Source organism: Hylaeus anthracinus, unplaced genomic scaffold (genome assembly GCF_026225885.1).
Source record: "Hylaeus anthracinus isolate JK02 unplaced genomic scaffold, UHH_iyHylAnth1.0_haploid 11997, whole genome shotgun sequence".
NCBI lineage: Eukaryota > Metazoa > Arthropoda > Insecta > Hymenoptera > Colletidae > Hylaeus > Hylaeus anthracinus.
Window position 1 is genome coordinate 534,575 of NW_026534344.1, and position 14,873 is coordinate 549,447.

General features: G+C 50.4%; 1 protein-coding gene across 5 annotated transcripts in view; it reads right to left on the reverse strand.

Moving 5' to 3' along the window:
* The window catches only part of LOC128889518 (dachshund homolog 2), a 176,216-nt gene that overhangs the window by 37,708 nt on the left and 123,635 nt on the right, over positions 1-14,873 (reverse strand). For all 5 annotated transcript variants that reach the window (XM_054147206.1, XM_054147204.1, XM_054147201.1 and 2 more), the window contains exon 8: positions 6,902-6,985. In XM_054147206.1, the coding sequence (XP_054003181.1) occupies positions 6,902-6,985 (84 nt within the window). The remainder of the gene's footprint in view (positions 1-6,901; positions 6,986-14,873) is intronic.

Consider the following 14,873-nt stretch of genomic DNA (forward strand, 5'->3'; position numbering starts at 1 on the left):
ATCGTCCAAGAGCCGATGCTGGTGGCTACAAGGGGGTAGGTGCCGCGGTCACTTTGTGAACTAACCTGGCTTTGCCCGCTGTTTAATTAAGTCTCGCCGAGACTACTCGTCCTCGTCCCCTTTCGCTCTCTCTCCCTCTCCGTCGCCGTTCCTCCCTTTGTCCCTCTCCGTTCCTCGGGGCTCCACGTTGTGTGCGGAGAGAGCACGAACCCCCGCTTGATTTCGCTCTCCCGTTGGCCCTTCAATGGCCTAAAGCCGCGTCTCTCGCTTTGCGCCCGCACCCACCCACCCCGAGACCTCGTGTGTCGTGAATATGACACTGGCCCTACTCCCTCTCTGTCCCTACCTCGCTCTTTCTCTCTTGGACAGCGAGAAAAAAATTAAATCACAGCCACTGTTACGACGCGACCAAAGGGTAACCGAAGCTGTCGAGGGTCTGTGCTCGCTCCTCCTTCGCCCCTTTATGAGCGTCGCGCGCGCGACAGAGAACAAAGCCAAAGGGTGCAGGAGCCGCGACCCCGTCGTCGCCTCGTCTGCGATCCCAAAACGGCAGAGGACGCTGCCGGAAAATCGCCAGGCGAAGGAGAAAGGTGGTTTCTGTGTAGGACACCTGCTGATAGATTTAATTCTCTGATAGTGGTGTTTAGAAACTCGTGTAACTGTAGTTGATGTTAACCTAGGCGTCGGTAGCCTTTAGGAGTCGAATGATACATTGATATCGTACAATGGAACAAGAAAAAAAAACGTTGTAGTATTATAGTCAAGTTATACCACTTCGCACCCTTCTAAATAAATCTCACTCGTCGTTTAATAAAACCGAGAAATCGAGCATCGACTGTTTTTTTCTGATGGCGAACAGCCCTCGTTGCGAAAAGCATCCTGCGAGAGTGGTTCTCCTCCTCCGAGATAGAAACGGCTTCCAGGCTTCTCTGGATCCCGATGGCTACTTTCCCGTGGCGTATTTTTTCCCTCGATGGCTGCCTTCACCCCACGCAGCCCCCGAAGGCACGCGTATGAATTCGCTCGCGCATAACAGTGAGCTTCCGTAATATAATTGTTAATGCGCAGATGGGCCTCGGGCAGCGTTTACGCGCTGTACGCGCGTCCACGGGTATGCCAACCCCTTCCCATAAAAATAGACGCATCTCAGCCGTTGGCTCGCTGTGTGCTCCACCGACGACTCCATCGAATTTCGCCTTCCTAGTTGTCGAACGAACGAGGGGGAAGCATCGTTCCTCCTCAATTTTATGCATTTTTCTTCAAAATGGTTAGAGTTCAAAAAATTCAATTTAAAAAAACAAACGATACTGTGAAAATTGCAAAGCTTGATTAACCCCTGAGTGTTCAAAGGTGGGACAATAAGTCCTGAATCTGTCAACATTCCCAACGCAGAAAACGCTGTCAACTCGCCTGAATCATACTCTTCTCTCTCGCCTGAATGGCCCATTTCCGGACAGCGACTTACCACTCGTCCAGCTTGGTGGCTCGCTTCTTGTTTCCGGGGGTAGGGGTCGATTCAGTGAATCAGAATGGTCTCGCAAAGGATTCGTAGGTGAAGGAAAGGTAGAAGGGTGGTAATCGGCAGGTTTCCGTGCGCGACGCGCGTCAGTGGCGTCGTCTAGGAGCGATACGACGTCGACTGCCGACGGTTAGACGGAGACGAGGGCGAGCAACGTTCCATCCCCGGTTCGCCACCCCTTGAGCTCGCCACGCAGTTACAATGCCGGAGGGTTCCGGGAGATCGGTGTGTGTAAACGTTCACTTCAAAGCAAATCAGCTATCGTTACGCACGGAAGCACCGACGTCATCGTTGTCCGTACCCGTTGCTGTTGTTGTTGTCGTCGTCGCCAGAGCTCTTTTGAGAATTAGCTTTCCACTCGTTCGAGGATAACGCCTCGACGCATCGGAATTGCGGACGGGTTCCTTTGCGTGCTGGTCGCGGTGGACACCTCACCGGGCACACGGCGTCGACGAGCTTTTTTATCTGAACGCGGATCCATCGTTGGTAATTGCGGGGTAATATCGCTGACGCAATATCGTGTCAAGGATCTTATAACGCGCAGACCTTATCGTCTTGTTTGCCAGCCGTGTATTACGTTGGTAACACAACGGTTATCTATTAGCGAGGTTCGTTATTGGTGGATTCCTAGGCGCGGACGATCTCGTGTTTGTTAACCCTTCCGACCCGTGTAAGTGAAATTAAATACTCCCACACGGGTGCGAGGGCTGACTAGGAACAATATTTATTGTCATTGCTGACACGAGGGCGAGAATAATGTCGCAGAATGACATTTTACTCTCGATCATTTTTAACCCCGTTCAAGCTACAGGAAGAACCATACCCGGCAGCATCTTGATATCTTATACTACTCTGTACGGAAATTTAACAACGAATAAGCACATTGTACATACATTACATGGCTGGAATAGTCTACGTGAGCGTTGAAGGGGTCATCTGTCGTGGGGAGGGTTATCATCGGAGCTTTCGTACTCGCGACAAGCCGCCATAGGCGCTCTGTCATCAACGAAACGATTTCTCGGCTGCAGGAGATAGCGACACTGTTCGGGAATAGCTGCGAAAACTCGGGTATGGCGCGGCGCGGCGTGACGATTCGGCGTGGTCGAGTCGTGGGGTTGGAAACGCCGGAGTCCCTCGGGTCCCAATTACACCGACACCCGATCCTGGCATTACGGACCAGCTAATTCAAGGGGCGAGGAGCGTCGCGTATAAATCTCGTCCCGTTGATTGTACAGTTTCAATTCCGTTTGTCGTCTCTGTCGGCGACACTTTTTCCCCGTATTTACTTCTCGCCCTTTCTTGCAGGAGCCTCGATCGCTGCACCCCCAGTGAGCCAATTTACCAAACAATTTTTACCCCTCTAGTTTGTTTTACCGATTTCGTCGATTTTAAACGTTTTCTGGAGGCTTCTTTTTAATGTGTCGCTTCGAGGTTTTGAGTTTCAAGCTTCTTTTCGCCAATTCGTGTTCTTCCAATTTTCCCCATCCCTTCCCTAAACAAATGGATATTCTAAACTTCCTCTCGCTGGAATATTCTTTGATTCTCGAGAGGTAAACGAAGACGCGTCAGTTTTTTGTCAAATGTCCACACCTTGGGTTTCCAAGCGACGGTTCGTGGAGAGCGACGCAGGTGTCAAAGGTCTCGAAAGAAGCCGAAGGGACGCGGGGGTGGGTTCCAGAGCGAAAGGGGTGTTTCTGTCCGGAGCGACAAAAGGTTCGGCTAATTACAAGGAGGCCGCAAGTTCCCTGTAAAGCGTCAACGGAGGCAGCTGTCGGTTCCCAAAGTGGTCCGTGCGCGCCTCGATCCTCGCGCTCGAGGTTTACGAGAGCTTTTTGTTGGAGAAAACGCCGTCGTCGGGTCGCTGAATCGACGGAGAAGCCGTCCAGAGTTTCCGGCTACGGATCGAATCCAGAACGCGCGGTTGTTCCGCGTTCTATTTGTTATCCTAGCTTCGTCGGCCAATCCGCTCGACGACGACGCTCGCCTAACCCCCGCCACGGACGATGACGACGTTATCCCGGTGGAAAAACCGAGACCTCGATTAACGACTTTCGAAATCCGGTTAACGTAAACAACGGGGACAACGTGGGAAACGTCGATCGTTCGCGGGGACAAAAACTAAGGTGGATTCCTCGTGCACACGCGGAGCGTGAAAACAAACGTTGCTTTTTTGGCTTCTCAAAGCAAAGCGTCCAAATAGGGAAAGGTGTTGTAGAAAATGGTAAACTCGTATGGGAGTTGATCTAATTGGAGCAAATATCGAAGAAAGAGAATCTGTTTGGTGCAGAAAGGCAGTCTCAATTTACATTAAATATTTGTAATTGTTTACTTACTTTCTTCTTTGACAAGTTTGAATTTAATGTTTCTGAAGAACATGGACGTCGTCTGTCAGCGTGCAAAGGTCATTCGATTGTTCGACGCGAGCAACGCGTGTCCCATTAGACGTCCCTCGACCCGCGACGCCGAGAATCGGGCGCCTACTGCTCCTGCAACCCCTGCTAAGATAATACGGCCTCCCAGCCGGCGGGGGGTCGGAGATTTCAACCTTTACCGAAATGCCAAGCGGGGCTTTAAACGGGCTAATAACACCGCGCCTCTTCCTGCCCCCCTCCCCGTGAGTTCCTCCTTATTGCGCAAATTGCCTCCTCTGGCGCTGTCAGAAGCGTAAGACACGTAGACCGGAACGTTGCTAAGTGTCGACGAAAAGAGCGCGGCCATTGTTTACGTGGAATCGTCTTGGAATGATTGAGCCAAGGATACAATTGGATTTTTAGAGGAGAACATTAGAGCTTGTAACATGTATCGATTCTAGACTCTGGACTATCCTGTCTCAAGTATCAATGGAGAACAGTCTACGATAAAAATTGAGCGATTTCCAGATAACTTGTAGGTACGAAAATTTCCACGAGTCTTCCATTGTGCCCCTAAACCCGCTCTTTACTTTCGCCGCCGTTCCCATCCTCGCCGCGGTTCTTAATGTATTAAAGACGGGCGCGAAAGCGACATTACTTACGGAATAACCCGATAGCCCGTCCCGTGCGCACCTTTTTATTTACGCGGCGGTCATTAGTCGAATGAAAGACGGTGGTCTCGGACGAGCGGGTGCGTCAATATCCTCGGGATGATCGATCATCCGGTGTCGGAGCCGTAGGAGGCCTCGCGTAAATTAGGTATCGTCTTACGGGGTTCCCCGCCGCCTAGCCTCGCGGCGAATCCTCGAAAAACCGCGTCCACGGTTGCGTCTACGTCGTCCATTGGCCAGAGAGAAACGTCGACCCGAAAACCATCGCGGTAGCATCGATCACGCGCCGAAACCGAAGACGCAAGGGCGGGAGGGTGGACGTAGTCGAAGTTTCGCGGAGAAAGATAAAGGTTTGTATGGTCCTAGGGGGTGGCAGACTATTTCCTATATTTGCGATATCGCTTGACATTATGGGCGGCGACGGGAGTGGAAGCGGGGTCGGGCGAAGACGAGGCAACCGCGCGCGAAGCGATGGATGGCCTGTTCCGTGAGACCGGCTGTCATATTCATGTATTGACACTGAGCTGGTTGACTAATGGACTGCTGTTGTCACAGGCTCGTGTTACCGCGGGGGCCCGGCAACTCGTTTTTCCTGCGAATCGACCGAAACGAGTCCACGCGGCCGACGACTTCGCGCGACTGGGGAGAAAAAAAAATCCGCTCCCGTAGATACCGCATTTTTTTTCTACTGCAGTCGATACGGCACGTCGCTGGTCAAGGGAACGACACAGAGTGGAAAATTCGAAGTGAATCGGAGGTGCTGCGACTGTATGAAGCTATCGTCAGAGGATGACAGTTGGGTTTATGTCCCACCTTTAACTCGTCGAAGGGTGTAGCGCTCTCCTTTCTCATAGAAACGGAGGCGCGGTTCGTTTTTCCTGCAAATCGAGCGCAACGAGTCCAACGAGGGAAAAAAATCCGCTGAACGGGCGCGCGCGCGCGCGCCACCGTTATTTTTTTTCATTCCACCGGCAATATAGCCGATCGCTGGCCAGACCGTCCGCCCCGAAGCACGCGGATATTCCTCCCGTCGCGTCGGTCTTCTCCACTTTTACATATTTATCGGGGCTCGCATTGTGCTCGCGTCAGCCGAGACGCCGACATCTTTTGCCGGGAAAATCCGTGATATTGAATTTGCCCGCCCCAACTCGCCCCTTCCCCTTTCCCCCTTCGTTTGCCTTCGCTCTGCTCGTCTCTCTTTCGCCGTCGACTCCGGCGAATCGATTCGTCGACGGCTCGTGGACGCGACGACTCGTGGTTTTCGAAATTTTACCCTTCGCTGGACTCGGGATATAGACAACTCTTTGACTGTCAAACTTTTTGATCCAGTCGAGCAGTGGCAATGATTTTTCTCGGTAATCGATAGAAAACAGTGGTTGTTGTTCTGCTTTGTAGCGTTTAAGAGTACCAAGCTTCCTGCCGAGTCAAAATTATCGAAAAAGATCACAAGGTACTCGAGCCTTTACACATAAAACTCGAAATAATCGACGATGATTCATTTCGCACCTCGTTAGACCACTGAATCTCCGTGGTCGAGATCGAGATCGACGCACAATGGAGAAATCGCGTTGTTTGTCTCGTCGACGAGCCGAAAAGAAGGAAGCGCGAGCAGACAAAGGGGTGTGGGTGTTGCTGGATCGACGAGTAGGTGGTCGCAGAGAAGCAGCCCGTGAGGCGATCGTTCTATTACCAACTGACATTTGATACAAACTTAGAGCTACCTTAGCAGGGTCCTTCTCCTGCCCTCTGCTTCCTTGGGCAACCCTTCCATTAAAATCGAGAGTTGGAGAAACAAGCTTGGAATAGTCTCTGGCTAGGGGAAGCGGTAGAAATTCAGACTTTGGCTGGAGGATCTCCGTCGTAGGGTAATAGGATACTCGAGTGGACGCGGAAGATGGTTTATGGCGTCTCCTTGATTTATCGAGAAAGTTACAAGGACCTGATGGCTATCCGTTTCCAATTGTTAAGCTTTGTTTCAGCTATAATTACAACTACGGCCACTAGATCTTTTCCTATCCACCTTTTCTAGCTAGAAGAGAGAATTGGAGGTTCGTAGAGGCGCTAGCCCCACCAGGAATAATAGGATACTCTCGAAGGTCCACCAGACGCGGTTTATAGCGTGTCTCTTCGTGGCTCCTTGATTTATCGTCGGGTTAACCGTTCGTCTCGAGCGAGGATCGCGCGTCTCGAATCCGGCCACGGCGCGGCGCCGAGAGCGCGACGCGTCGCTCGTTCGCGCGGAGAGTCAATTTTCCCAAAGGCCGTAAAGAGTATCCGCCCCTGAGGGGACAGGCGTCCGTAAACCGTGCTCGTTGGAATTTCATCCGAACGCTCGGGATGCGTCGAGATCGAGTACTCACCTCGAACCTTCTGTTCGTCCTGGAGCTGCCGCTCGAGGCTGTCCTTCACCTCCCTCTCCCGCAGGACGTCCATCTTCAGCTCGGCTGCAATCACAAGCAAACAAATCGTTTCAATAGACGTTTCATCTCAATTGACAGTCAAACTTAATTAAGATTTTAACTGTAAGATTTTTATTTCGCTAGAAAGAAACGTGTATAATTATTAATTTGAGACCCTGACAGTTTCAAGTGGCTCCACAATCTATAGCGTAGGAGTCTAAGAGTTCCAACGCGATTGCGTTGACTCGATCTTCTTGATTATAGAAAGCGTCGATGCTACGATAGTACTCTGAATGTTCACTTGGAACTAACTTCGTTTCCAGGCCAATAAAGCACAAGAGAAATTCTGTTTCTTAAAAATCACGAAAGTGAGAAACTCTGAACACTTAAAGTTACCGCTAGGTTCAGCTTCCAGAAGGACGGTACAAGATATCGCACGGTCTGGCGGATCCGTGATTAAATTCAACGGACGATGGGCGGCCCAGGGCTCGCATAGTTACCTCTAATAGAATTACAACGAGACGTAGCCCGTCGTGGCTTGTCCCCGAGACCTATCGCCGCCTTTCTCCATCTTGACGAGCCCCCTATCCCCCTGGGACCCTGCCAAATTAGCCATTTCGAATCTCAGCCATAGAGGGTAGCTCCGTGAACTTTCTAGTCTAGATTTCCCTACGCAAGTCCCAGAGTCGATCTCGTGGCTCGCGGACGACTACAGGTCGCGTCGAGAAATGCCTTCAACTCAATTATCGACGTCTCGAAACCCGGCTCGATTACGTTCGTTGGTTCGAAACTCGGGGGAGAAGCTGCCCTTCGTCATGGAAGGAAAGAAGTCGCTTTTCAGCCGGTAAAACGTTTCCGGGCTTTAAATCAAGCAGGCTAATTCGGTTTAACGGAAGAAAAGAAAGCAGGGGGATGGGAAGGAGCAACCCTCCTCGGTTTCTGGTCGTCTGCCTCGCGAATTACGTCGATGCCCAATGAGCCGCGTAGCTCGTAACGCGCGTCTCGCTAGCCTCGGCGGCTGATAAGCTCTCGTTAGATCGACGCCAATTTGCAGACACTTCGCAGGTTGCAATAGAGATATCTGTACGAAGGCCTGTTTTACGAGACAGTGATTATGTATTTTGCGACCCTTTGCAACAGTCACGTATTTTCTAGAGCCTTAAAATGAGCCAAAATCAGGTTCTATTCGTCAATGAAAATTATTCGACAATAGGTAGGTAGGTAGGTGCTTTACGAAGCAAATTTTACATACAGTGTGAATGACTCGTCAGAAAAGTCTACATTAAACATGGAGAAACCTAATATCTAAACGTGTTCGAAGGCTACCGGTGGGCGAAACAGAGGAACTGGATAGGATCTGCTTGGCAGCTGGAAAACGCTGCGATATTCGCGATCGTGGGGGCAGGGCGATGAGCCGCGCGGAGAATCAAGCCGGTAGATTAGGTAGGGCCGCGTCTCAGCAGTCTGCCGGCAATTTGAGAGCGTTTGCGAGGTCCATTAACGGCGGTAACTCTTCACGACCGGCCGCCACGAAGATTCAATTTGAATGCTAACCAGAATAGGAAGTTCGCGCCGGAGCCCCGCCGTTGCGCGTATATACGTTACGCTGCCCCCCTCCTTTCCTGGCTGGTCTCCACCCCAGGGCCCCGCGCCCGCCCCTCGCCACCCTGTTATTGCCAATTTCGGCGCGTTTCTGCAGCCCACTTTGCGATCGTTTAGATTATCATCTCTCCCGGTTTCTCTTTCTCTCGTCTCGACGTTAGGGGCACCGACGCGTTTCCCCTCTCCCCGTTGCGTCGTCCTCCGCATGCTACCTTTCCCTCGGTACCTAACGTTTCCGGAGATAATTGAACTTTATTAGAGATCGTCGTCGACGGAACGTCAGCCCTAGCGCGTTCAACCCTGGGGCCGATTCGAATCGGCTCGGTTTAACGATTACTCGCCTCTTACTCGTTGTCTTTCCACCCTGCCCTGGGTTAGCTCTGGGTGTCCCTAGCAGGCTCCATCCAAAGGGTAGCGGTTCGTCGACACGAGGTCCAACACGAAAATAACGATGTGTCTTCTTTGGTAAGATGGAGCGGCTCGTCAGTAACGCAGATTACTCTCTATTGGTAATGTAAAATCTCTAAAACCTCTTTGTTCGACAGTAGTCTCTTTGAAAGAATTTTTAATTTTCCCATTTTTTTAGGCCCGCAAGATTACGCGCCCCTCTGAGTTACGGAGGGTGGAAATAGAACGGAGACGAAGATCGCGTCGAGCCGGAAGTCGCGAGAATCGATTACCCACAAGGGTGGACGGGGGGGGGTGGTGGTGGTGGTGGTGGTGGTAAAGAAGGGAGACGCGGCGGGTGGCGCGAGGTTATTGAAATTCGGCCGCGGCCTCGTAGCCATTAAAATTTCAGGGATTAATGTTAGCCGCGGTGAAAAGCGCTCCGGTGGCTGGCGTCGTAAGAAAACGACGCGCCCCTAACGGAGGGCTGGTCCCGGCGTCGTTTCATCATTCCCGCGTCAATTAGACGATCCCTAATCGCGAGTCGCTCCATAAACCGTGAATTATGCGCGGCTTGTTATTCGCGAGGCCGCAGTCGACCGGATACAGTGGCCCGTTTGTCCTCGTTTTCTTTCATCGACGCAGGATTCGGCCGCGAGTTGTTCACCCTTATCGCGACTCGGGTTTATCTTCGATCGGGGTCGTTTCCCCAACGATCGGAGTTCGTTTATACCGCCTGATCGCACCTGTCGCAAGACTCGTTGTGGCTGGTGTGCGGTCGAGAATTCATTTTTAATTTAGGAAGTAAAATTGTCCAACGGATATAGGTGCAAGGTATCGCGGTAGTCTAGGATCATCGGCAATAATGATATTCACGGTAGCCCGAGCACTCCGAGGACTGGCAACAATAACGGTGCAACGGAACGTGCATGCCACTGTTACCGGAGCGATTCATGGTTATTGATTAGTATATGGTGGCAGGAAGACGGGAGGCGGCGGTGGCAGCGTAGCGTTCGCATCCCCGGAGGGCTTGTACGACGACGTGTACGTGTGTATAGCTTCTGCGCGACGCTAAGATATTCGCAGGGCCCCGGGCCACCCTCAGAAACAACAATGTCAACTTAACCGTGCGCGCCGTGGCCCGCAATCGTTTGAATAGTATAATGTAGCTTTCGTGTTACGCGCCCCGCTGCCCTCTGCGCGACGTCCATCATCGATACCGCTTTCCACGCGCCTGTTCCGCCTTCTCATCGAACGCTGTCGCCTTATCTTCACCCGAAACTGTGCCCTATTTCCTTCCATTTACTTATTCGCTCATTTATATGTTCATTTAGTTCATTTTGTATGAATACTTATGGGACTGACTGTATACAGGGAATATTACCTAAAACGTGAGAATCCTCTTGGAAATGGATTCTAAGTGCCAACACGAATCTAAACAGGCGCGTTTCTTCGGTCGTTTACGAATTTAATTTCGACGGATCAGGGCCGCGGTAATAAACCGCCTGTGGGAATTAACCCGCGGATTATTTCGGTAATTTACAACCCCAGGGCTCGCGCTCGTCTCCGGTATCCTCGAGATACCGAGAGAGATGGTTCGTCGAGAATTCTGGGGGCTAAACGACGCGTTCTCGAGGAGGGTTTTTTCTCCAAGCGTTTCCAGTTCCTTGATCGTGGCAGCGAGTCGAGCAGAGTCCCATCTCCGTTTCCGTCGCGCGAATTTCATAAATCTAACGGCTGGAAGCCGATTAATCCCGCGCGTCGCGTTATTTGCCCGTGGAAGGGTTTCCTCCTCTACTGGAGGGTGAGAGCCTCTGGCCAAAACGACGATACTATTGTTTCCACCCTTGCATATTATAAACGCGTAACGATCGCTCGTCTACCGGCAAGTTTGTCCTCTCCCGCGGGCATGCTTGTCCGCTACGGAACTTGAATTGTCTGCGTCCAAGATGCGGACCAGAGTTGGTCATAATTCTCGAAATCAAAGTTGGACCGAATATTATATTAAATTGAGACTACCGAAGACTTGCGAAACATAACAAAGAGATTGGCTCTCCGAAGAATGTAAATGTACCCTCTTTTAAATCCAGTCTTCAGTTGTACGTATAAGCTCTTACTCCTTCAGAAACGTAACTCGTGACCTGTTGATCGATCGAAACATTCAAAGATACATCCTCGAAGGTGATCCTCGAAGGATATCTAGTGGATGACGTGCAACGATCGCGCGACTCCGTTGGACGGAAAGTCGACGAGAGGCCAATAGTTATACGTCGTGGATTACGGTCCTTGGCTAAGGGCTACAAGGGTTTCCCTTCCTACAGGATTTAAGACGGACTTAGGCCTTGTTCCGGTCGCTGACCACTTTGCCTCCCATTAACCATTAACGGATCTAACGAAAATAGGATTAGATCGCAGCTAGTCGGCCTCGCCGCGCGCGCACTAAAACTACTGCCGTTTGCGGCAGGCGTCGGGTTTCTTTGGGATTATCCGCGGTACTTCATCCCTTCGTCATCGAGATCCTCGAGTTTCGGGAATCTGACCTCTTCGTTTTTTTAAATCCTCGATCGTGGGACGATCCACGCTACCACTCCTCGATTGAATCGAATGGAATCATGGTGTTGTGTGCGATATTCATTCACCAGGGCTTACGGAATGAGTTCTTTCTTGTTGGTGATGGATCCGATGTTGACCACTATTTCATGGAGTATGCAGAGGAACAGAACCTTTCCAAAAATAAAAATCTACATTTCTCCTTGCAGCATGTATGAACAAAAGACTCGAAGAAGCCATCGTAGAATCTCGGTGAAAAATGTGGAAAGGGTCCTCTTCTTGGTGTCCTGAGATGTTGAGGTTCATGGAGATTCGCTCGTAGGTCGTACGTCGCGATCGTAGGTGAATAGTTTGGATATCTCTCGGTCGTCGAGGTCGCGGGTTCTTCGGTGGCCGTGTTCGTCGTCTCGAACTCGGCCGGAGATACGGCGGAGAGCGTTTTCGCGTTTCAAGATAATCCTTCCTTCCTTCGGGAACAGACCCTCCGGGGGTATCTTGCCGAGTTATTGCACGGCCGTCGGCTTAGAAACCGCCGCTGGAACGATATCGCCGTCTTCGACTCGTTCCAGTCAGCCATCTTCATTTTTCCTTCGAGTTCAAATCCGAAGGTTAACGACGACATTTTCATCTGGACGACTCCACGCGATTTTACTGATTTTTATATCCGGTAAAAGTCTTACAACTACAATGATGCTATACAGGAATTAATGGCGCGCAGAGATCACGCTTAAATTATTTTCATATTATTTTTTCGAGATGTGGTTCTCGATAGGATCATGTGGATCGATCATTCGTTTCGAGCTGTGTTGGATAAGTCGTAGAATCGGTTGGAAAACGTTGTTGCACGGGTGCATAACAGGTTACATTGTATTGCACGTAGTCATTCTTGCGTACATTCGAAATCTTGGCTGGTAATCGGCGTCCACGACGGCGAATCGATCTCGCCAGTCGTTGAACTCTCGCGCACTCGAAACGGTTGGCCGACGATTGCTTTGCGATAATACTTTTGCAATAATCGCTCACAATTGTCGGATTAATCGATAACCGTAAACTACATTTACAAGTGCGATTAGGAATCCACTGTTAATTATTAATTGCTCCAGAGTCGTAATTACGGATTAAACTTAGCCCAACGCAGCTCGAAAGTCGCGACCAGCTTTTTTCCCCTCGTTCTAACGAGACCGACGCGCCCCCATTGGATCTTTATCGTTATTACGAGTGTCTGTCCGACTGTATGCGCGTGCATGTTAGACCGCCCGTGTACAGCGCAAGACATTAATGGTTTGCGATCGTAAACCGTTCAGCGGCATGAATCCTCCAGCATTTATCGAATAACCCTCGTCGACCCGTGACTGACTCCTCGACGATCGATCCTCCTTCCCCTCTTTACTTGTACCGGCTCCTCGCGATCTACGCCCTCTTCATCTACCATTGAATGCATCCTAAACCCACTGCACTGACAATCAAGCTCCAAGTTGGCAGTTTTTTGATGTTTGCTAGAAAGCTACCGAGTTTCTAACGAATATTAACACATGTAGCATTTTTTTGAAGATATATTAATTTTATATCTAGGATGATTCTTATGAATACCGCATTAATCTCGAATCTCAGCGGTGCAGATAACAAATTCCCTTGAATATTTCCTCTTTAAACAGAGAAAAATCAACTCTAAAAAATCTATTATATTCTCTGAAATCCAATCTCAGAGCCAATTCTCCAAATGTAACAAACAGGCAACTCGGGCTGAAAGCCAAGCGAAAAAATGCCACAGTCAGCCCCTACTCGGCGCTCTTACTTTATTATCTCCGAATTGTCGTAACACGTCCCTCGTTATCTGCAACCTTTTATAGTCGATCCGTAACATTGTATTACGTATTCCTGCCAGAGGGTTCCCCCGTGGATAATAAAAATAATAACGCACGCGATACGTTTCGCCTTCGCGTGCACCGGAAACGGCAAGGTTGTAAAATCGAGGCCCGACTCTCGGATCGTTCAGCCGTCTCCCCCTTTCCTCCTGCTCTATCAGACGTGTCACTCGGGCCCGTAATTAAGAATCGCTTTAACGAATACGGTCTGTCGCGGTATCTTCATCTGGACGGCCGCGGCGATCCGTTCGCGATCCAAACAGCCCTTCTCGTTAACGCGCCGCACGCTAATAAGCGGCTGCTGGCCGATTATCGCTCAGCTAGACGAATCGTAACGCCGAATAAATGTCTGCCTCGACCAGATATCTCCGCTCCAACGACGACTCGGAGGAAGTGCGCGGCTGTTGGCTCGGTTTTCGCGGCGCGTAAATAACACGTTTGTATAATAAGACGTCAACGAGCCGCTAGGCACCTACGCGACCCCGATACGATCTCCCCGGTCGCGACAGTCGGAAGTCGTACGAGTTTCTCCTCTCGAAAGACATTTTTCCGCCTCGAACACACGGGATAAATGCGGAAAATAACGAGTGGAACGAGTAACTCATATTTTCTTGTCTACTTAGTCGCAGATTTAATAGAGATTCTATAGCCACGGTTGAGAGAGCACGAGAAGACAAAGCATCGAGTGGAAAAAGCTTCGAGTAGCCAAAGCATCGAGTAGGTAAAACTTTGAGTAAACACAGCTTTGATCGAAAAAATGGAGACACTCGGGAACCTACAATTTCGTCGATTCAATTTTATACAAGTCCCTCGAAACTTTGCCGTCACCAACATTTTCGAGCACAAAGTCAGAGAAAAGGATGACCGAGAGGGACGCGGTCGAGAGGCGGAAAGAAACTTGACCTACCGCAGTTTTAACTACCGTTCAATTATACAGTTTGCTTTCGGGTCGTCGCACCGGCGAATAAAGCGTGTAATTTACCGGCAATAAAAGCGCGAGTGGCGGGAGAGAGAGTGCGTCGCAACGGCAAGAGAGGGGAAGGCCCGTGTCGTTAACGACGCCGTTTACTGCCGCGAGGAACGAATATTTTGTTGCAACTCCGCGGCCTCTCTCGGCTCGATTCGATTCGAGTGGAAATCGCAACGCGGCACGCGGCTCCTTGAGCACACGAAGATGTTCGTCGTCAAGGAGTGGACATTAAAGAATCCCGTTTGGAGAGTGCCATCCACATCGCAGCGAGAGCTTCTCGCCGAGCGTAAAAGCGCCGTGGTAATTGGCCCTTAAAGCACGCCCCTCGCGGCTTAATGCGTATAATCGCAAACATTATGCGCGAGACCAGTCCGGCTAATTTTCCATCGCGTGACGTAACCGGACGATTAGACGAGGAGGCGCGAATAGAAAGTCAGGTGTTCGTTTCTTGACTCAGGAAGCGGTATCGGTCCTTGTACGAAAGATCCATCCTTATCGCGTGCATTTTATTTTATACTTTGGAAAAGAAGTTGGTTGACACTGGAATACGGAAGTTTGT